The sequence below is a fragment of the Phycomyces blakesleeanus genome (genome assembly GCF_001638985.1).
Source record: "Phycomyces blakesleeanus NRRL 1555(-) unplaced genomic scaffold PHYBLscaffold_27, whole genome shotgun sequence".
Classification (NCBI taxonomy): domain Eukaryota; kingdom Fungi; phylum Mucoromycota; class Mucoromycetes; order Mucorales; family Phycomycetaceae; genus Phycomyces; species Phycomyces blakesleeanus.
In genome coordinates, this window is record NW_017265160.1 from 176,089 (window position 1) to 199,000 (window position 22,912).

Genomic DNA, 22,912 nt, shown 5'->3' on the forward strand with positions numbered 1-22,912 from the left:
CTATACGATTTTCAAAATGACTTTTTATTGGAAAATACCAAGCTCTCCTGTGACGAATATATAGTAGGAAAAAAAAGCATACTTGTTGGACAGACTTGCTAAGTATTGGTCTTTTTTATTATCATTAAAATTACTATTCGAGTTATCCTGCTCGAAGAGGAAGTGAAAATAAACCTGATATACATTATGATAGAAATATTAAGATACAAGGTATAGGGGAAAGATGATATAGGATAGGAGATATGGAATACATTTACTTCTTTAGTAAGAGTAGATAAATAAGATTAAATGACTATAAATATTAATAAGAATAATAAGAATAATAAGAATAATAAGAATAAGAGTAAGAATTACTCGCAGTCAGCACAGCAGTAGTCGTAGTAGGGAATATCGGCATTATTTCCAGCCCAGGTAGGGAAAGGTCTGTTGACACCATCGCCACCACCAAAAACAGACATCGCCAACACGAACGACATGAGAGAAGACCCAGAGTCCAAAGCGGCAGACATCAAGTAGTTGTGTTTGATGTACCACTTGTTGTAGCGACGTTTGACGTAAAGCTGACTGACAAGAACAATGACGAAGGACAGGGTGATCCATGATGTATTTCCACCAGGAACAACGCAGAGACCAATCATAATCATGGGTACGTTAACAAGGTTAAAGCCAATCTTGGGATAAAATCTGTGGAGAAGCCAGAAAGGAACGGGGAGAGCAAAACCAACAAGGAAGGACCACAAAACGAAATAATACTCGGTATCAGGACCAAACATGTACATGGGACCAATAGCACCCCATGTAATAGCAGCAGAGTTCATAGTCTGAGGGCCAGTACCACTCCAGATGTTGCCATTGGGATCCAAAAGCTGTTCTCTCTTCGAGTTGATAATGGTCTATTGTTTTTTTTAATTGTTGTTAGAAACCAATAATCAGTCATCAGATTTGACTAGTTTTTTTTTACTTACATAGTTGACAATGTAGTTGAAGATGCAACCAACAATAGTACCGATCATTTGAGCAAGGAAGGTAAGTCTTGGTGGGACCTTGAGGTAGTGACCAATCTTAAGATCGGCTGCCATGTTACCAGCCTGGCTCATAGTGTTGTAACCGAGAGTCTTGAAGTACATGTTTGCAACTGCGTTACCAGGAAGTATGAAACCACATATCATCTCAGCGACGACGTTGAGACCAAATCCATTACCAGTAATGGCGGTAATCATATTCAATGGGAGAGACAAAGCCGTAGACAAGAGGATGGCAAGCAAGAAACCCCACCATGGAAGCTGACTCTTGTTAGCATAACCAATGCCAATGTTGAGTCCAATACCACAAACAAAGATAGTGTAGTACCACCAGGAAGGAACTTCTTTGTAGGAAGCCATGAGGCGGTTGTGGATATCGTTTTCTTGAGAATCCTTGCGTTTAAAGATAGAAAGAGCAATTTTCTTGATTTCAGGGCCGTAGAAGAGAGCAACGTGGGAGATCATGGCCGTGACACCAAAGTTGATGATTACATACTGGATAGCGTATATACCACTGAAGTAAGGGCGACCAACTTCTGCGAGAGCGGTATGATTAATGTTGTTGTGCTCATCGAGAACGAGCTTCTGGGGATAGCGTTGGGAAACGCCGGTTTCGGGGTCCCACTGGAACAAACCATTAGACAAGAAGGGGAAGCTCTTAGCGTGCCATACGTCGCAGTAGTAAACAAGAGGGGCCAAGAGCCACAGGATTAGTATACCACCATAAATGTTGAACTGCACGTATAAAGGGAGTACTAAAGGGGCGTAGGACGATAGATAGGACCAATCAAAACTGAGGGAGCCAATACCAAGGCCTTCGTTGACTGATATACCACCGAAAAGACGCTGGACCCAAACACTATCACGCTTGGCAAGGCAGACAATCGAAACACCACTGAGGAGCGGGAACATGTACTGAGGAACGATCTCCCAGACAAAGATGACAAAGAAGATTGTAAAGAAGAACTTGATGAGAGTTTTGTTTTCATTTCCGGGCGTATTGAACGTCTTGAGAAAAGAAACGGTTGGAAGACTGGTAGGCCAAATCATCTGAGAGGGATAGACAAGGAAAGGACGAAGCTGACCGGCGATACCGTAACCGATAATCTGAGTAGCAAACAGCAGAAAAATTCCACCAGCTGCACTTGGGTATTCCGAATAGTAAAGTTGCTGGGCGCCGAGAATGTTGGTACCGTAGGCAGATGCATTTGCGGTTGAAACAATGACATAGATGAAGGTGTGCTCCTTGACATTGAAGGGGGAAGGATTGAGAAGAGTGCCAGATTTAAACAAGCGGGATAAGCCGATACATATGAGGTAAGCGAGGATCATCATGAACATGTTGGAAAGAGTGATGACAACTGGCTTAAATTGCATCAACTGGTTGACAGAGGATCCAAGACATGCAAGTAACTAAGATACGTATAAAAGTATAGTTTAGAGAAAGTTGGGATATGATTTGTGTACACTTACAATACCAACTACCACGGCACGAATGGTTAAGACGATTGTTGTTGGATCATCTTCAGTGCTTGCGATTTGATTGACAATTTGGATATCAAAATCTTCGTTCTCATAGTCAAGATCTTTTTCATCTCTGGTGCCTCTGTGGGTTTCAGCAAAGGAGGCCCTTTCTTCCTTTTCGTCGAGGTATCTTTCTGATTTCTCGAAACTTGTATTTTCGGGGATAACCTCCCTTTTTGTGAGGGTTGTTTCCATTTGATATATTAGGTTTGTAAATTAAGAGTAGGGGGGGTTGAGGGAGAGATTATGATATTATCAATTGAAAAGCAAAAAATAAAAAAGTCAAAAGGTTTGAATAAGAAATAAATAAAGAAAATAAAAGGGTGATAATCGCCGAGGAAGATAATGAAGAAGGATGATGAGAATCAAGGCTTTTTATATAAATTTCTTTTTCTTTGTAAAATTGGGTGGCAGATTAAAATTCCAAAAACATCCCTAGATATAGTTTATATATATATATATGTATATATATATATATTCTTCTTCTGCTTAACCGAACTGTAAGGATAGGACATTGGAAGTATGCAATGTAATCAATGGTAAGCATGTTCCTTGGTACACAAAATTGCTCTGAAATTACATCTACATCTACATATATAATAGACGCCAAAAAAGCTTTATTTTCACCCTTACATGTTCGCTGATAGGCTTCTTCTCTATTCTTACTCATCGTATCATTTCTTGTTTGGGAAAATAACGACTAAAAAAGACATTTTATACTTTGTAACTTGAGAAAGCACTCTTACTATAATACTGACGCCATTTTCTTTTTAATTTCAAATGAAATATCCTCACCTGTGCCAGTTGCTACTTTGGCAGAAATCATGATTTACATTTTATTATGTTTTATGTCATATTTTATGCTTGAAGAATCTACACTTGATCTTGTTCATTATAATGTATTAATCAAGTATTCTAGGCGTATCTATGTCACCTATTAAACCAGCATTAATTCTTTAAATATTTCAAGGGTATATATATATATATATATATATATTGTTGGAGTTCAAATTACTAGGTGATCTATAAACAGGTCACTACCAATGGCGCAAAGTACAATTAGAGTACAAATGCAAAGAAGTTGTACAAAGGAAAAGTAAAAATAAAACATCACAAGCCATGTGAGTTGAAAATAGTACTAATTAAGACTGGTGAGGCATAAGCAATAGGTTGACGCCTGAACATTGTATAATCAACCACTATTTAATTTTCCTTTTTTCGACTTACGGTCATAATTCTGAAGAAAAATGTCGACTTATTATTATATTAAACGCAGGAAGCATACTTAATTTTATTCATTCAACTTGCTGACATGGGGTCTACGTTATTTGAGACACAGCAGGATTTTTGTCCGCAATAGAGAAATAAATTCCAAAATTAGTGAAAAGATTGCTATTACCTACAAAGTTTTTTTTTAGATATGTAATACACTCTTTCCAGAAATTATTTGCCCACACATCGAGGAACAAATTGCCCATTTTCTAATAAAGTGTTTGTACAACCAAGGAGTAAACCTTTTTCCAACTGTCAATTGCTTCGTATACCCGTGGGACAAGTATTTGCAACTCTGATACATTAAAAAGAAATATACCCATGGTCAATGTATTACACATGACCAAAGCACAAAAAGTGCAAAAAACATTTTAGAGATATCATTGCCAATGTAGCCATTATCAAACATCACATTTTTATTAAAGGAGTCAAAAGTAATTGGAGTGCTCGTCAAAGAGCTAGATAAATATTCACGGCTTTTATATCAGCAAAATTATATACATTATCATGCCTCACTTACAAAATTTTGCTGTGTTTCTGCTAAAGGGTTTCATTTCATTTTCATTTGGTGTGGACAGACTAAAAGTTCAAAAAAAAAAGCAAAAATTGAAGGCATATTATTGGACAAGAGTTTTAATTCATTTTGCCCTTTTTTTGAACCTTTAGTTTGTCCACACCAGCTGTACTGAGTTCAGGAATAACCAACAGCAGCCCCAAGCTTTAGCAGAAACAGATAGCAACTTCTCAGAGGCTAGGAACAGAATTTTGACTTACAACACTCAAGAGAACAATTCATCCGTGGCGAAGTGTCATCTGTCTGAACCAGTACCTGCAACAATGTCTTTGCAAGCTCCTACTGACACACGATGGGTTGATTATGTGATGTAAATGTTCAGCTCAGTGACAATAAAGTGAATACTGGTAGAAAGACAGTTTTATTAAAGAGCAAATAAGAATAGCTCTTTAACTACTTCGAAGCTCACTGCGATGAGCGATACAAGAGACCCCGGTGGATAAAATACACCTTGTCACTACCACAGCAGGTGGCTGCCCAGGGATGTCTGTCCCATTAGTCCCAGCAAACACAGGAACACCTGGCTTACAATTATTATTACCATCAATGGCAGAGACAAGCTCGATTCATCAGCGCCAGTAACAGCAACCTCTTAGACAGCAGACTTATAGGATCACTGGATTATTGGTCCTTTTGCTGAAAAATTTCGACTGTATCAGTGCATGGCATACATTATTCCAAAAAGTTGTCCATTATAACCCAATTTCTAAGAAATCCTAGCTTTGGTCAATTTTTTTTTGGCTCTAGAACAACACAGCGAAGCAAAAATGACAGTTTTTGGGCCAGGAACTTCTCGACAAAGCGATGTCACATCAGACAGAGATGTTACTTGGCAAAGTGCCTATCCCTTGCTCTGGATTTACCCCAACTAACTTCGTGACCATTGTTTACGTTGTTTCTGCAATCAACGTGAAAACTATGAGCCCAAAGTAATCCAAACTTCAACTTTTGGCCCTGGTCTCCATCATAAACGACTTACGGGCAGATGTAATAAAAGCCATTGCTGATATGTATGTTTTGTGTATGACGTTTGTTCAACCTTCATCCACCCACTTTCCATTTTATTCTCGCTCTGCACTTATAGGCTCATCAATATGTCATAAAACTTTATCGCAGACCAGGGGAAGTTTGGTGAGGCCAATCTGCAAACATAGTTCTATAATCCTTTGCTTGCGGCAATACCTGCGGATGTCGCTAAGAAAGTTCTATTGCGCTAGCCAAACAAAATAGACAAAACGGTGCCCCAAATACTATCTGACGCTATAGTGTCCACTGTTGTGTCCAAGGGTGAAGCTCTGCTCACTTGCAGAAAATAGCCACCTTATTTTCCATGACGGGAAAATTGAGCTCAAAAGCTAGAGTTTTCAAAACGCGCAAAAGCATTTCATTAAATTGGCCTTCTATTCAAGCAATCATCGAACCTAGCGATAGAATATTTGAAAAATCCTCGAAGATCACCAATAAGAGTTTGATTGCAACCCATTCGGATCCTGATCGTCAAGATCTCTTCTTCCAAAAGCTGCTCTCTCCTGAGCTTGTTTTTACGAATGGACCAATATTGCTCAATCGGATTCAGTTCCAGTGAGTAGGGCGGGAGGTATATACATCGATACCCACAGTTTTCTATATGCTTACAGATATCTTCGTGTTGGTTGGTAGGGAAATTATCCATCACAATATGATTGTCTTTGAACATTTTGTGTCTGTTTAGCACGTTCGTTGTACTCAAGAGGGGGTTAAAGTAATGACCAGTTATAGTTCCACGCTTGCTCGTTGCCTTGTAGACAGTTCTGTTCCTCTCTGCTGCTTTACGCTTTTTGGATGAATCCATTGCCTTTGGACATCGCACCGAAACGTTTACTACACAAAATGGAGAGATTGTACCGAGAATGGTGGTTGTCATTTCTCTGGTTTTTGGCACCTTGACAATTACACATGAGCCCTCTTCCGACTAAGTATACGAACGCTTCATGTTGATGTGGAACACGGTTTCATATACAAACACACAGTTGCTCAGATAATCCATATCGGTTTGTAGCCACTTTGTCACCCAAGCATGTCAATCATCGATTTTTTCAGAGTTGTTTCGTTCAACTGATTGAAAATAGTTTCGCCTCAGACTAATCTTGCATTTTCTAGTCATGAAATGGTGTAATGTGCCTTGCTTGATGTCGAGGTTGGCAAACTTTTCCGTCAAAATTGCCAGGATATTGTCTAGCACAAGTTAGGTGTTTTCATCAATCAAATCAACCAGGAATCTACGGTGCTCTTTGACTGGAATCTCTGGTTGTCCTGGTGGCCTATTGCCACCCACATCCTTTACGATCCGATCTTTTGGTTCTTTTTGATCTTGATGAATTCAATATTGCGCTGTACGTGGTTTGATCTGCATTTATAAGGCCGCAGCTCGCACTGATATGCCTTTCTCATACACCAAAAAAAAGAGCTCCTCTTTTACATATCTTTGTAACATCGATAGAATTTGCGGTTTGGTGTTATGGGGTTTTCCAGTTTCACTTCATCTGACCCAGCTTTCGTGACCACCATTCGTTCAGGCGGTTTCATGTCCATGTAATGGTTGTAATTAGTGATCATCTCCCCTGGAAATAGATGTCTTACCCTTTCAATCATAATATCTTTCCATCTTCATCCATCATATTTCCCAACCCGTCTTTATGAATGAACGAGATCGTTTTGAATGTAGGTTTCTGAAAAAGATGATAGGAGCTACAGTTGTGGCATACACGAAATACAAAAATTGTGGGATACAAAGTCTTTTCTGATCAATGGCCAAAGTTTATTTTTAGCAACTTGCAAACCATTGCTTGTGCTTGGCGCAAAATGTTACACATAGTATGCGCAAAAAAAATCTGGAAAGAAATATGGGCATGTAATATATGTAATTAGGGGTCATCATTCATGAATAATCGTAGGTAATAAAAAAAAAAGGCGAAGATTCACTTTAGCCAATAAGATTCGTTTGCTAATGATGCCCTTTTTACATAAAAAGATGAACTAGTTTTTTATAGCAGCAAATTTTTTGTATTTCCCAATTTTCACCTCTTTGAAAGGTTCACCTTTTTTTTATTACCAATGGTTATTCACGAATGACAGCCCCTAATATAAAACTATAATGAAATTTGGGTATGTGAAACATAATGTTATTTTTACTTCAAAAAGACCTAACTTTCTACCCAATGTTGGGCTGAAAGATTACTATAATTTTGTGTGTGTAAATATCCGGTGTGAATAGTATTAGCACAATGTAGTAGGCAGAAGGAATAAAAAAAACGAAAACATAAAGACAAAAGAAAGGTTAGATTTTGGTAAGAGCCACATGAGTTCTAGACTTGTAAAAAAAATAATAACGTTGACAAGAAGTACGAAACCTGTACTACTCTTTGAAGTACAGAAGTGTATATACAGTCAAAGATCTATATAGTGATACTGTTTAAAATCGCATATCATTCTATAGATTTTAAGCTGGAGCAAAGTTTCAAGTTAAATGCAGTTCTTATTGGAAGATATTTGAATAAGATAACACGAAATAACAAAGAGAATATAAGTTAATTTCTTTTTTTTAAAAAAAATATAGTAATATCTAAAGGGTACTTGAATCTATTGTAAAGAAAGCTTTGAATAAATCTTTATTTTATCTCTTGTGAACAATGCGATCGAAGAAATTATAAAGATAATTATATTGGGTCAACTTTTATTATTAAATCTAACTGTTAGAAATAAACCACGTAGCTTATTTGAATAGAAAGGATAAGATAATAATAAATGGAATAGAGAATACATATAATTGTTTATTAATGGTAAGTAAATAATAGTAGGTAAATATAAAGTATAATTAAGGATAACATTGAGTATATGTTTTACTCGCAGTCAGCGCAGCAGAAATCATAGTAAGGTATATCCTCATTGTTACCAGCCCAGGTAGGGAAAGGCCTATTGATACCATCACCGCCACCGAAAACGGTCATGGCCAACAAGAACGACATAACAGAAGTTCCAGAATCCAAAGCAGCAGACATCAAGTAGTTATGCTTGATGTACCACTTGCTATATCGCCGCTTGACATAAAGTTGACTGACAAGAGCAAGGATGAACGACAGGGTAATCCACGATGAGTTTCCACCAGGAACAACGCAGAGACCAACCATTATCATAGGTACGTTAACAAGGTTAAATCCGACCTTGGGGAATAATTTGTGGAGAAGCCAGAAAGGAACGGGAAGAGCAAATCCGACAACGAAGGCCCACAAGAAGAAGTAGTAATCGGTATCAGGACCAAACATAACCATAGGACCGATGGCACCCCAAGTAATTGCAGCAGAGTTCATAGTCTGAGGGTTAGTACCACTCCAGATGTTTCCGTTAGCTTCCAAGAGCTGGTCTCTCTTGGAATTGATGATGGTCTATTTAATTGATTTTTGTTGTTGCTGTTAGAGACCAGCATATATATATATATATTGAATTTGATTTGCTATTCTAGTTTTACTTACGTAATTGAGAATGTAATTGAATATACAGCCAATAACGGTACCAATCATTTGAGCGAGGAAAGTGAGTCTTGGAGGAACCTTGAGATAGTGACCAATCTTAAGATCGGCTGCCATGTTACCAGCCTGGTTCATAGTGTTGTAACCGAGAGTCTTGAAGTACATGTTAGCAACTGCGTTACCAGGAAGTATGAAGCCACAGATCATTTCAGCGACGACGTTAAGACCGAAACCAGTGCCAGTTATAGCATAAATCATGTTCAAAGGGAGAGACAGAACAGTAGACAAGAGGATGGCAAGCAAAAAACCCCACCATGGGAGCTGACTCTTGTTGGCATAACCGATGCCAATGTTGAGTCCGATACCTAGAACAAAGATGGCGTAGTACCACCAAGCAGGAACTTCTTTGTAGGCAGACATAAGACGGTTGTGAATATCATCTCCTTTAAATTTTCTGCGTTTAAAGATGGAAAGGGCAATCTGCTTAATTTCAGCTCCATGGAAGAGCACAACATGGGACACCATTGCTGTGACACCCAAGTTGATAAAAATATAGTGAATAGCATATAAAGCACTGTAGTATGGACGGCCAACTTCTTCGAGAGCGGTAAGATTAATGTTGTTGTGCTCATCAAGAACAAGCTTCTGGGGGTAGCGCGCGGAAACTCCGGTTTCAGGGTTAAATTGGAACAAGCCATTAGACAAGAAAGGAAAGCTCTTGGCGTGCAAGACGTCGTAGTAGTAAATAAGAGGTGCTAATACCCACAAGATCAGGATACCGCCGTAGATGTTGAACTGTACGTACAGAGGGAGTACTAAAGGAGAATAAGACGACAAGTAGGACCAGTCAAAACTGAGGGAACCAATACCAAGGCCTTCGTTGACTGATATACCGCCGAAAAGACGCTGGACCCAAACACTATCACGTCTGGCGAGACAGACAATGGAGACACCACTGAGGATGGGGAACATGTACTGAGGAACAATCTCCCAGACAAAGATACCAAAGAAAATTGCAAAGAAGAACTTCATGAGGGTCTTGTTTTCATTACCGGGTGTATTGAACGTCTTGAGAAAAGAAACGGTTGGAAGATTAGTAGGCCAGATCATCTGAGATGGATAGACAAGGAAAGGACGAAGTTGACCGGCGATACCGTAACCGATAATCTGAGTAGCAAACAGCAGAAAAATTCCACCAGCTGCACTGGGGTATTCAGAATAGTAAAGTTGCTGGGCACTGAGAATGTTGGTACCGTATGCAGATGTATTTGCGGTTGAGACAATGACAAAAATGAAGGTGTGCTCCTTGACATTGAAGGGAGCAGGATTAAGCAGAGTGCCGGGTTTAGCCAAACGAGATAAACCGATACAGCAAATGTAGGCAATAATCATCATAAACATATTTGAAAGAGTAACCACAATAGGTTTGAAATGCATCAATTGGTTGACGGAGGAACCAAGACATGCAAGCAACTAAGATAAGTATAATGATATAGTTTAGGGAAAATTTTCAAGACATGGTTTTTGCATACTTACAATACCAATAACCACAGCACGAATGGTTAAGATCTTAGTTGTTGGGTCATCTTCAGTACTTGTAATCTGATTAACAATTTCAAGATCAAGATCGTTGTCTTCGTAATCGAGATCCTTGGGATTTATAGAGCCTTTATGGGTTTCCTCGAACGATCCGGACTCTTCCTTTTCGTCAAGGTATCTTTCTGATTTTTCAAAACTGGCAGTCTTGGAAACTACCTCCTGTTTTGTGAGGGTTGTTTCCATTTTGTGTATTTGGTTTGCAAACTAAGAGTGAGGGGGATTAAGATGTTATAAAATAACTAAATATATAAAGAAAAGGGTGATAATCGCCAGGAAGATGATGATAAAATGTATTTCTGATCAAGGCCTTTATATGACTTTAATCTTACACAGAAATTTTGATGGCAAAATCTAATTCCCAAAACATATTCAAATAAACATTTATCTTTCTGTTTGGCCAAATTGTAATGATAAGACACTGTAATTATGCAATATACTCAATGGTAAGGATGTTACGTGCCACACTATATTACTCTAAAACAATATACAATCTTATGTGTATAAAAAAAAGCACATAGCCCAAAAGACATCAACTTTATCTTTACTTGTCAGCCGATATATTTCTTCTTGATTTCACTCATCGTATCAATTCTTATTTTGGTAAATAACGGCTAAAAAAGTTTTTTGCTTTGTTTTTGTTTTCTCACAACTTGAAAAATATAATATATTCTAGATATTAGCATCACGCTTGTCTTTTAAAGTCAAAAGAAGTATTCACGCTTGGATCAACTGTTATTCTGGTATAAATTATTATCTTGATTTATTAAATCTTAATATTTTACTTTATCTTTGATAGATCTACGCTTAGAAATTTGATCAACTTTAATTTATTAATTCAGTATTTTCGGTATATCTGAACAGGCTATCAACAAGTATTTTTTATTTTAAGCAATTCAAGAAGGGTATCATCGTGGTTTAAAGTACCAGGCAATCTTCTAATATTGTTACCAATGGTGTAAACTATTGATTGTCACATCCGCAAGAAAGTTGTACAGATATATAGAGTGGTCATTGCTCATGTACGACTGCAGCGTATATATAGACGAATTCACAAGCCAAAGGAGTTGAAAAATGGCACCAATCAAGTCTATGAGAAACATAACCAGCAGACTGTAACTTGAACACTGTACAATCAACTATTATTTATATATTTTATTTCTTAGCTAGTAGTTATAGCTCAGGATAGATACTGCACACAATACAGAATAACAGAGAAATAGGATATAAACATAAAAAAATTATGAATAGAGACTTTAACTAGTAGTATCTAATAAAAAAACAGTGTAGTTAATTTAGTAAATTTGACAGACTAACATTGACCCTGATCTTGTTGAGATACAGTGGAATATTAGTCTGTAATAGAGAAATAATTTCTAAATTTGGAGAGTAAGTGTTTGCTATCAATAAAGCTCTTAGCTATAGATATATATATAGGTATATTATACAAAATAATTACTGTTGCATATAATTGTCACTTTAGAATTTAATTGGGATAAATACATTCTCTACGTAGTAAATATATTAATAAGCTTTCTTGTTTTCTTCTTTTTCTTCAGAGATACCTGGAAGCGATTTATTTAATAGAGTTAAGAACTGTGCTACTAAAGAAAGAAAAATGGTTATATTCGGGTTATTCCATAATAATATTCTTCTTCTACATTTATTGTCTTGTGTACTAGCTGGAACTCTTGACAAGGCTTATATTCAGTAGAATTTACGTACCCAAACAAATCCCAACATTTATTACTTACATTAAGAATATTTATAAGCCAATATTTAATATATCTTATTTTCCAAATATAGCAATATATAAGTATCAATAAAATTTTATATTTTACACCTCTCAAGTCCATATATTCAATTAAGATCTTTGTCACTATACCCAGATTGCATAATGGTAGAGCTTATGAAAACTAAAATAAACCTTTTTACCCACCCAGAAAGGCGGTAGTATTGGTCTTTACAGAGGTATAATGAATATTAGTCTCATTACGGTTAATGATGCTGTACATCTATATATAATTAACTCTCTTTCATCTATTTGTTCTTAAATTTTGGGTTTATTGGCAATAAAAGATCTTATGGAAGAAATAAGAAAATGTACTCACACAGAGAGAACATAAAATACTACCATCAAATTTCAAACTCTGAAAAATATGCTATGTGCACTCTGGGAGGAAGATAAGGGAAAAATGTACCAAAGAAAACATCGGGAGAAAAGGCTTTCGCAAGAATAGACAGATACCAATATTTAACTAAACTTTAGACTCTACTTTTTAACTAGCACATTTATTAATATCGAATTAGACGCATCAATACAAAAAATTATGAGAGCTAATTGGAGATTAACATATGTGTTGGCTTAATACAAACTCTCATTCTACAAGAATGATAGTAATGGTTATTTCTGGAACATGCCTAATAAAAGGGTATCAGTGCATTTATACTGTTTCTAATATTAAAAGAAATAGATACCTAGCCATTCTTTGGAATTCTGCTAGGTTTCAGTGGTTTGGATCGTCTGCTCCTGTGAATGATAACATAAATGTTCATAAGCACGGAAGAACCCTTGAGAACTTAATATCATCTTCACGCATCCCCGGAATTAACTCATATTTCAACATTTCAACAAAATATGCTATGATGTGTCTCAGCGGACCAACTGAAGAATATATTTCTTTTGTTGAATAAATTGATTTTCCAAGAAAGTCATTATTCTAGAGCAGCTCATATGAAATGAATTTCTTATAAATGTTTAGTATGTACATAAAGCATAAGACTAGCCAATTTTTCCTCAATAACTGGGACTAATAGAAAATCATTTACAATAAAATTCTCCTTGATTTTGATTCACAAAGCATGTGTAGCAACTAGCACTTAACAACTATCTCTATAAAGATGTGTTTTAATATTTATACATATTGTTTGAGCCCAAAAAAAATACATGCATAGCCCTTGGATCCTTCGATATAAATATAGCCAGGTTGTTTTGTCAGATTATTAGATGATGCTTTTTTTTAGCAAAATGGGAAAAAGCAATAAGCAGAAGAATAAAAAAATAAAGATAAAGCTCTGCATTGATATAAAAAAAAGGCAAGAAATTAGCCATATGATTGTTACAACAACAATGCATTGTTAAGACCAAGCAATGATCCACTACATAATTTGATATAGTAGCTGCCTACCAGAGTATGTCAGATATCCATTGTAAAAGACAAAACAACAAAGACATTTAGAAATCATACTAAATTGTATTATGTTGGAATAATCCATAAAGTAAGAAAACGATATCTTCTTACTTCATTTTATTTATTTATTAAGTAAATCTCTCTTTATTAAGCTACTACCCAAGTAATTATACTTAATAATGGTAGTAGAAATGAGTCAAGAAATTAATTATTATTATAGTAGTAAAATAACTTAATAACAAATCGAGTATCAATATACTGCTTTAGTAAGAAGGGATGATAAATGATAGTAATTAAGTAGACATATAAGCACAAATATAGATATAAGGTTTACTCGCAGTCAGCACAACAGTAGTCATAGTAAGGGATATCCTCATTGTTACCAGCCCAGGTAGGGAAAGGCCTATTGATACCGTCACCGCCACCGAAAACGGTCATGGCCAGAATAAACGACATGAGAGAGGTTCCAGAATCCAAAGCAGCAGACATCAAGTAATTGTGCTTAGCGTACCACTTGCTATAACGACGCTTGATAAAAAGCTGACTAACAAGAGTGATGATAAATGACACGGTAATCCACGATGAATTTGAACCAGGGAGAATACATAAGCCATACAAGAACAGGGGTATGTTAACAAGGTTAAAACCGACTTTGGGATAAAATTTGTGGAGGATCCAGAAAGGAACAGGGAGAGCAAATCCAACAACGAAGGCCCACAAGAAAAAGTAATAATCGGTATCAGGACCAAACATGACCATGGGACCAATGGCACCCCAAGTAATGGCAGCAGAGTTCATGCTTTGAGGCCTAGCGCCACTCCAGATGTTTCCGTTAACATCCAAAAGCTGGTCCCTCTTGGAATTGATGATGGTCTATTGGATTAATTTTTGTTGTTGTTTTTGTTAGAGACCAACATATAGATATATTGAATTTGATTCGCTATTATGGTCTTACTTACGTAATTGATAATGTAATTGAATACACAGCCAACAACTGTACCAATCATTTGAGCGAGGAAAGTGAGTCTTGGAGGAACCTTGAGATAGTGACCAATCTTAAGATCGGCTGCCATGGCGCCAGCCTGGTTCATAGTGTTGTAACCGAGAGTCTTGAAGTACATATTAGCAACTGCGTTACCAGGAAGTATGAAACCACATATCATCTCAGCGACGACGTTGAGGCCAAAACCAGTGCCAGCAATGGCAGTAATCATATTCAGGGGGAGAGATAGGACAGTAGACAAGAGAATGGCAAACAAAAAACCCCACCATGGAAGTGCACTCTTGTTGGCATAACCGATGCCAATGTTGAGTCCAATACCTAGAACAAAGATGGCGTAGTACCACCAAGCAGGAACTTCCTTGTAGGCGGCCATGAGACGGTTGTGAATATCATCTTCTCTAAATTTTCTGTGTTTAAAGATGGAAAGGGCAATCCGCTTAATTTCAGCTCCATTGAATAGGGCAACGTGAGATATCATGGCTGTGACTCCGAAGTTTATGAAAATATACTGGAGAGCATATGTAGTACCAAAGTACGGACGGCCAACCTCTGCCAGAGCAGTGAGATTAATATTGTTGTGCTCATCAATAACAAGGCTCTGGGGGTACTGAATGGCCACACGGGTTTCAGGATCCAATTTGTACAGACCATTAGCCAAGAAGGGAAAGCTTTTAGCATACCATACATCGTAGTAATAAACAAGAGGGAACAATATCCACAGAACCACAATACCGGCATAGATATTAAACTGAATGAACAGAGGGAGCACAAAAGGAGACAAAGAGGACAGATAAGACCAGTCAAAACTAAGAGAGGCAATACCAAGGCCTTCGTTGGTTTGTACACCGCCAAATATACGCTAAACCCAAACACTATCACGCTTGGCAAGACAAACAATAGAAACACCACCGAGGAGGGGGAACATGTACTGAGGAACAATCTCCCAGACAAAGATACCAAAGAAGATTATAAAGAAGAACCTGATGAGAGTTTTGTTTTCATTTCCGGGTGTATTAAACGTCTTGAGAAAAGAAACGGTTGGAAGACTGGTAGGCCAGATCATCTGAGAGGGATAGACAAGGAAAGGACGAAGCTGACCGGCGATACCGTAACCGACAATCTGAGTAGCAAACAGCAGAAAAATTCCACCAGCTGCACTGGGGGATTCAGTATAGTAAAGCTGTTGGGCACCGAGAACGTAAGTGCCATATGCAGATGTGTTTGCGGTTGCAATAATGAAGTAGATAAAGGTGTGTTCCTTAATGTTGAAAGGACCAGGGTTAAGAAGAGTTCCGGATTTAAATACACGGGTTGAGCCATGACATATGAGGTAGGCGAGTATCAACATAAACATATCAGAAAGGATAACAGGAACTGGCTTGAACAACATCAGCTGGTAAACTGAGGCACCAAGACATCCAAGTAACTAAGAAAACATATAAATATTATTAAAAAAAGACATGGGAGTTTTTTTAGGACATAAATTGCATTTACTTACAACGCCAACTACTACAGAACGAATGGTTAAGACCTTGATTGTCGGATCATCTTCAATGCTTGCAATCTGGTTAACAATTTTAAGATCAAGATCGTTGTTTTCATAATCGATGTCCCTTATATCTGTAGGGCCTGTATGGCTATCCTCAAATAATTCGTTCTCTGCTTTTTCGTCAAGGTATCTTTCTGATTTTTCAAAACTAGCAGTTTCAGAAACTACCTCCCGTTTTGTGAGGGTTGTTTCCATTCGATGTATTAGGCTTGTAAACTAAGAGTGGGCGGTGAATTATGATGCTCTTAATAAAAAATAAATAAATAAATAAAAGAAATGATAATCGCCAGGAAGATGATGACAAAAGATACCAATGATCGAGGCTTTTTATAAGAATATATTTTTTTAGTAAAACTAGAGGAAGGTATATTGTTTGACAAATAGTTCTCGATCTACCTAAACTTCTTTCAAACCTCATAGCAACGGTAGGATGCTATAATTATATAGCGTAGCCAATAGAAATCTTATTCTCTACTAAACAATGGTACACGATGGTCTTTTAAAATAAAATATAGGCTGTATGTCTATAAAATAAATATAAAAAATATTGTTTATGTCTTTGCTTGGCAGCGGATAGATTTTTTGGTTTATTTGTTCTCATTCTACTTATTCTTATTTGAGTAAATAGTGACAAAAATGGGTAATTTATTTCTTATAGTCTGCGAAAATAGTGGAACAGACTCTAGTAGTACCTTCTTTTTTAACTCTAAAGAAGGATATACACTTTAACCAAGTGGTATTTTGGTATAAATTATAATTTCACTTTATTTGGTTCAATATCTCATTTAATCCTTAACAGGTCTAAACTTAATATTCTTGTTGATTTTTAAGTATTTACATACTTATTTATTGATCCAGTAGCTTTGATATTCCTAGACCAGATATCTTATCAGATTTAAAAATCTTGACTAATAAAGAAACATATCACCCAAGTATATATTAAAAGTCGGTCTATATAAGAAATTTAGTAGCAAAAAATACAGTTTGTCATATCCACAAGAAAGTTTCCCAGATATATCGAATAAAAATTGATTGTACTTGACCTCAGGGTACGAATATAAATGTGCACACGGTCAATAGAATAGAAGATGGTACCAATCAAGGCCATTTAAAATACAATATATAGTTTGAATTTTGAACATTGTAAAACTCATTACTACCTAGATCCCTTCTCTTGACTTATAACGGCAGATCTGAATAGAAATACGTTTCTTTACGTCTAATATTTGACATGAGAAGATTATTCTATTCAGTCGATTCGATCTACTTTTATTTATTTATGCTTTAGTTAAAATCAGATACGATTTTGTGATCTATCCTGTTCACATTATTCAAACGCAATATTAGTCTATAATGAAAACATAATTTCCAAAAGTAGTACATAAATTATTGTTATACAAAAAATTATGTGTATATATTTGTATATATTATACCAAATGAATATTCTCGCATAAATTAGTTGTTCTACGATGTTGGTTGGTTTACATCGTGTGTTTTGTGTATCAGTAGATAGGCTTAAACTTCCTATAAAATTTATGCCTCGTGTAAAGTAAATTATCAAGACTTGGCTGTTATGCCATTAAGAAGACCCCTTTGCTACTGCATCTTCATAGAGGTATGAGAAACCTTTTATTTATTTATTTATTACTAATAAAGGTGTAAACTATACAGATAAAAGGAATTATGCTGTTATACTTGAATCGTTCCACGCTATTATTTTACTCTATTTTTTATTCTTTTATGCGCCTGTTTTCAGTTTCTAGTATATTTTTATAATTGACAGAAGCTGTTCCTATACAGACTCTAGAACTTTGCAATTTTATCAAAAATGTTTAGCGACTCATTTTTAAAATATTTTTCGTTCAAAAGCGGCTATATCTTTTTCTTTTATCTTTATTTTCTACCTTCTACTTATACCAAACCAATATATTCAATTAAAGGCTTCGTCGTCATTACTTAAATGCAAAAAAAAGTGTCATGCGTGACTATTACAACACATCTTTATCTTTCCAAAAGGACATAATTGTTAGGATTTACAAAGATAGGATAAATATTAGTCAAATTGTGGTCAATAATTTTATACTAATAGATACAAATAATTCTTTTCCTCTTCAATAATAATGAAAACAGACGACTGGCTCTATTGAAAATAATATAATCAACCGAAAGAGCAAAGCTATTTAGATCGATAAAATACTATCTCACCCTTATAGCTAATATAGAAATAAAGAAAGTTTTCATTGTACTTTAAGCTCTGGAAGACATATTTTTCAAATTTAGGGCAGAGTCGTGGGAGAAGTTTATCAGAAATTATGGTGAACAGAACCTCGCGTAAATATAAATGTACGCCAATATCTAGCTTACTATCCGTCTCTATTTCTTCTTCTTCTAATGAGTATCCTTCTAGGCATCGAACTTGGCACAATAATTTAAAGATCTAAAACAAATATTTAGATATTTATGCTTATAATAAATAAATCAAGGCTGTCATCTTTTTTTTAGGAAAAAAGAAACATATCTTACTCCACTGTTTCAAGTATACAAATAAGTGAAAAATCGGTTATGCTTTAATTGTTTGGTGGCATTTATAGTGAAATTAATATTCAAAAGTATGTAAAAGAGTTTGGTATATATTCATTAAGAGCTTTAGCTACCCACTTTATGTTTACGTTAACTATTCTAGTTACCAGAAATATCATAACGCATCTCATAATACTAACGTGTCTAACTGATACTAATTCAATGTTGGCTTAAAAGGTTTGGAGTGGAACATAAAAGACGCTTTTATACAGACCCGCTCAAAAACGTCTAGAGCCACTCCTCTCCCCTGCCTTTTCTTTTTTCATAGTTTAGTGTACCAGTTCTCTCACCGAAAATATTATTTTTAGACTGTCAAAAAGAATCCTACAAAACAGTAGAGAAAATTTAAACATGCAGAATTGCTCGACTGTACTTCGAACTAATAGAGGTATATCTACACTCCTAGATCTCTCATTGGCAATATCTTTTATGTTTACTGGTATAAAGCGTGTTTTACTTGGAGTAAATATGTATATGTTGTAGAGCTCTATAATTGCTGTACGTATTCTACCGTTAAGGTCATGATACTCATTACACTTTACATAGATATTATGTTAAAGCGGCGGTTAATACATTTAAACCCCTGCGAACCTGTTAAAAGAAGAGTATATTATTAAGTTATATTTATTAATTTATTTTATTGTATCTCTGCTTTGGTGAAATAAATAAATAAAATAGAAGAATGAAGGTTGAGTATTTAGTGGCCTTTTTATCACAAGTTACATAATGTGCAATTTATTGTGATGTTGTATTTATACTCGATTGCATGACTGTTATTGTTACTTCAAATATCAGAAGGTTCAAAGCTGAACTAGCTCAATCTCATCCAATTTCTAAATACAGAATCTTTAATGCATAATACCAAAGAAATAGGTATACAAAAAAAACTGACATATAGATATATATTTAAATCGTAAAGGCTAACTACTTTATGATGAATTGTGGTATTTCAGGTACGAAACAATAGAAAAATAAAATATTTGATAATAGAAACGTATAGAAATACTTTGAGACTGTATATAAGTTGTCTTTATTCATAAATAAAAAGTGTCCCTTTTTATAAGAAAACACAATCTGCTCTTGTCATTACGTCTTAGTTTCTTAAGGCTTTCTTCCTTTACTATATTTGGTTATTAGAGTGTATTTACTGCTTAACTAGTGTCGGTGTTACAATTATGACATCAAGTCATAAATCGTACTTCTTTAGCTCTTAGCTATTCTTTTCTCTTTTATACTAGAGCTTTAGGACTTCCTACTAAATTAGCTCCATATCGATCTGACACAGTTTACCCGGCAGTATGATATAATTATCTTAACAATCTTTAAGATATTATCTACAGTACTAACTGTAATAATTATTGGGCTGATTACTTAATCGTTTATATATATTTTATACTGACAAGATGATAGCTACTACGCTATCCCAATATGAATATGTTCTTATATGTGATAAATCCAACATCCGAGTGTCTGGATCACCACATGAATAACCTATAAAATATATAAAGTATAGAGTATATAGAATATATAATATAATATAGTATTAGCATATAAATAAACATTATAGAAGTTCCACAGTGGTCCGTGTAACAGTAGTTAGCATAAATCTCATTCTCACAAAAAAAAGTTTAGGCAACATGAATTATGTGTTTTTTATGCTGAACAAAAATGATAAAGTCTTTAGATAAATGCTTATTACAAAAAAGGAAAATTGAGTTTGTTGTAAGTTTTTTTTTCTATTTTTTTCTCTCTTTTTCATTCATAGAATCTAACCAAAAAGAGAAAAAATCGGATTATTGTTACACTGTATTTTGGGCGTGTACGCTTTTCTTTTTTATCTCCATGGGTACAAAGGATTGATTGTCAATTTTATCGAAAAATTAGCTTTTGACATGGGCCCATAAAAGGAAAATCATTTGGATTATTGTTACATGACATTCTCAATACACTTATTTTTATTTCACTTAGCATAAAAACGGGATGACTTTTGACTTGGCAAGAAAATACTCCGTCAAGGTATACACGTACAGGAATATTATAGCTATAGTTTGTCCTTGCGAATAAAATAAAATAAAATAAAATAAAAAAGACGTATTATGATGTATCAGCTACTTGTAATCTAAGCATGATTTGATATAGATCTATATAGTATTTTCAGCCTTAAAGATAATCCTTCTGTAGTATATTCGTATTTTTCCTGTCAAAATGTATATAAGGTAAATCAAGTATATCTACTTACTCATAACCCTTGATAAGTCTTGCTGACCGTGAACCAAATTGTGTATTTCTTCTTTATTCTAATATTCAACCATATTCCAGCCTTCTAGTCATTCTTTATAGTATTAGTGAAATTCAGAAGTATAAATTAAATGAAGATTGACTATATACTTAAATTCGAATCGAAAAAAAGCCTACTCAGCTAGATTGTAGCAATTATAATATAAAATATCAACTCGATTCATATATAAATACATGAATACATTTATTTTAAAGAAAATAAAGGTCCATCAGCAGATTCGGATTCCCTGTCTGTGTAAGCAAAAGACGAGATAATATATTACAAGTACGCCTTATTTTATTGTATTTACCCAAAAGCACATTATCGCGATAAACTTGGGGTTACTTTTGGCATATTGTGCATTCAAAATGCCTCTATATTTCTAAACTTCGGAAATATAGGTAAATTTGTTACAACCGACCTTACCCACTGTTCCCATAGGCTTCTTAAAACATATACCCGCACTTTCCAACTAGTCAGCTGTATTATACTGTGATTTACAAGCAAAACATAGCACAAAAACATAGTCAAGTATATTTATTTACTTTTTTTATATCTCCTAAAAAAAATACACGTATAATATAATATCTTTTTATTATTCTTTTTCTTCTTCTTTTTCTTCTTTACATAAATTATTTTTGCTCTTACTTGGTACCAAACTCATAAAGCATCTGTATTAAGAGAAGAAGCTGCTGTTGTAAAGATATACAGAAGAAAAATATAAGTAAAGCCGGGTGTTTTTTTTTAAAAAGAAATATTTAAAAATACCTTTATATTACAGATATTACAAATAGGAAACAATTTACTATTTTGAAAACAAGTATATATATCACAAAACTATCGGAAAGCTTCTCTGTGGTTACAAAAGAGCATACTCTAAGAGCCGTGTATCAGTAAAGATTTTTATTTTATTTTAAAAAATGGAGTCATTCAATCATTTTTTCCGTAGATATTGTTTTTGTTTGTTTTTTTACTTTATCCCTTATAAATAAATAAATAAATAGACAAACAAATGAATAGAAAAAAGGTATAATAAAATATAACGGAAAGCAATTATGAATGGCACAGAGTGGTCTGTACAGTAATTAATTTATTAATATTTATAAAATAAATGAGGGTCACACGGTTAATTATACACGTTAATAACATATGCAAGGTAGGGATTCAACTGCCATTAGACTTATAAGCCAATATATAAAAATACAGATAATATCAAGAAAACTTTAACATGTGCATAGAAATAATAAGCTGTATTGAGTAAAATATTGATATTAATATTAAATTATAATTATACTTATAGATTAATTGTCGCAAAGTATTAAGAGCTAGACATCTTCTTTATTTATTGGTAACGTATGCTACAAAAGAATAGTAGAATTCACAAAATAGTTACCCGTGACTTTCTTTGTTGCTGGTACCTTGCGTACCTCTAGGTACATAAGTCTACATTCTTTATATTTTACGCGTTATTTATAATTTATACAATTTATATAAGCATAACGCGATGCTAACGCTTTTTGATTCCACAGTAAATAAATTGATGTAAGACAAAGTCATGCTACAGAATAGATTTAAGATTATTCAAGAGTCTGGGAAATACACGCTTGATTCTAAAGATTAGGTACTACCTGAGACATTTCTCTAAGAAACAAAAAAAATATGCCTATTTTGAATAATGTGCGCGAAGCTGAATCCAATAAAACAAGAAGGGTTTTATAAGAGACACATATACAATATATTACTGAAAATATCAATACATATATACACCAAAAACAGGCTCACAGAGCAGTTAATACTCTTTCGAAAGCAAACTAAAAT

The 22,912-nt window shown here is 34.8% G+C and overlaps 8 protein-coding genes across 8 annotated transcripts; 3 read left to right on the plus strand and 5 right to left on the minus strand.

Moving 5' to 3' along the window:
• Positions 1 to 350: 350 nt before the first annotated feature.
• Positions 351 to 2,741, minus strand: PHYBLDRAFT_118039 (hypothetical protein; the record flags this gene model as incomplete). The annotated part of the gene is made up of 3 exons (XM_018428616.1): positions 351 to 893; positions 966 to 2,435; positions 2,496 to 2,741. 3 exons carry the CDS (start codon positions 2,739 to 2,741, stop codon positions 351 to 353), a joined length of 2,259 nt encoding a protein of 752 aa, XP_018285882.1.
• Positions 2,742 to 4,325: 1,584 nt separating this feature from the next.
• Positions 4,326 to 4,988, plus strand: PHYBLDRAFT_150927 (hypothetical protein; the record flags this gene model as incomplete). Its single annotated transcript, XM_018432574.1, has 3 exons — positions 4,326 to 4,403; positions 4,485 to 4,702; positions 4,859 to 4,988. The coding sequence occupies 3 exons, from the start codon at positions 4,326 to 4,328 to the stop codon at positions 4,986 to 4,988; spliced, it is 426 nt and encodes a 141-aa protein (XP_018285883.1).
• Positions 4,989 to 5,779: 791 nt separating this feature from the next.
• PHYBLDRAFT_68211 (hypothetical protein) lies at positions 5,780 to 6,295 on the minus strand (the record flags this gene model as incomplete). Its single annotated transcript, XM_018441909.1, has 1 exon — positions 5,780 to 6,295. One exon carries the CDS (start codon positions 6,293 to 6,295, stop codon positions 5,780 to 5,782), a length of 516 nt encoding a protein of 171 aa, XP_018285884.1.
• Positions 6,296 to 8,270: 1,975 nt separating this feature from the next.
• On the minus strand, positions 8,271 to 10,679 carry PHYBLDRAFT_173757 (hypothetical protein; the record flags this gene model as incomplete). Its single annotated transcript, XM_018437103.1, has 3 exons — positions 8,271 to 8,813; positions 8,901 to 10,370; positions 10,434 to 10,679. The coding sequence occupies 3 exons, from the start codon at positions 10,677 to 10,679 to the stop codon at positions 8,271 to 8,273; spliced, it is 2,259 nt and encodes a 752-aa protein (XP_018285885.1).
• Positions 10,680 to 11,440: 761 nt separating this feature from the next.
• PHYBLDRAFT_68213 (hypothetical protein) lies at positions 11,441 to 12,508 on the minus strand (the record flags this gene model as incomplete). Its single annotated transcript, XM_018441910.1, has 4 exons — positions 11,441 to 11,632; positions 11,817 to 11,912; positions 12,248 to 12,281; positions 12,429 to 12,508. 4 exons carry the CDS (start codon positions 12,506 to 12,508, stop codon positions 11,441 to 11,443), a joined length of 402 nt encoding a protein of 133 aa, XP_018285886.1.
• A 1,506-nt stretch (positions 12,509 to 14,014) lies between these two features.
• PHYBLDRAFT_23198 (hypothetical protein) lies at positions 14,015 to 16,431 on the minus strand (the record flags this gene model as incomplete). Its single annotated transcript, XM_018439799.1, is given in 4 exon segments — positions 14,015 to 14,557; positions 14,644 to 15,546; positions 15,559 to 16,113; positions 16,186 to 16,431. 4 exon segments carry the CDS (start codon positions 16,429 to 16,431, stop codon positions 14,015 to 14,017), a joined length of 2,247 nt encoding a protein of 748 aa, XP_018285887.1.
• A 2,736-nt stretch (positions 16,432 to 19,167) lies between these two features.
• Positions 19,168 to 20,306, plus strand: PHYBLDRAFT_68215 (hypothetical protein; the record flags this gene model as incomplete). The annotated part of the gene is made up of 5 exons (XM_018441911.1): positions 19,168 to 19,278; positions 19,736 to 19,769; positions 19,954 to 20,011; positions 20,055 to 20,112; positions 20,220 to 20,306. The coding sequence occupies 5 exons, from the start codon at positions 19,168 to 19,170 to the stop codon at positions 20,304 to 20,306; spliced, it is 348 nt and encodes a 115-aa protein (XP_018285888.1).
• Positions 20,307 to 20,796: 490 nt separating this feature from the next.
• PHYBLDRAFT_68216 (hypothetical protein) lies at positions 20,797 to 21,991 on the plus strand (the record flags this gene model as incomplete). The annotated part of the gene is made up of 5 exons (XM_018441912.1): positions 20,797 to 20,840; positions 20,966 to 21,032; positions 21,310 to 21,349; positions 21,412 to 21,495; positions 21,876 to 21,991. The coding sequence occupies 5 exons, from the start codon at positions 20,797 to 20,799 to the stop codon at positions 21,989 to 21,991; spliced, it is 351 nt and encodes a 116-aa protein (XP_018285889.1).
• Positions 21,992 to 22,912: the final 921 nt, after the last annotated feature.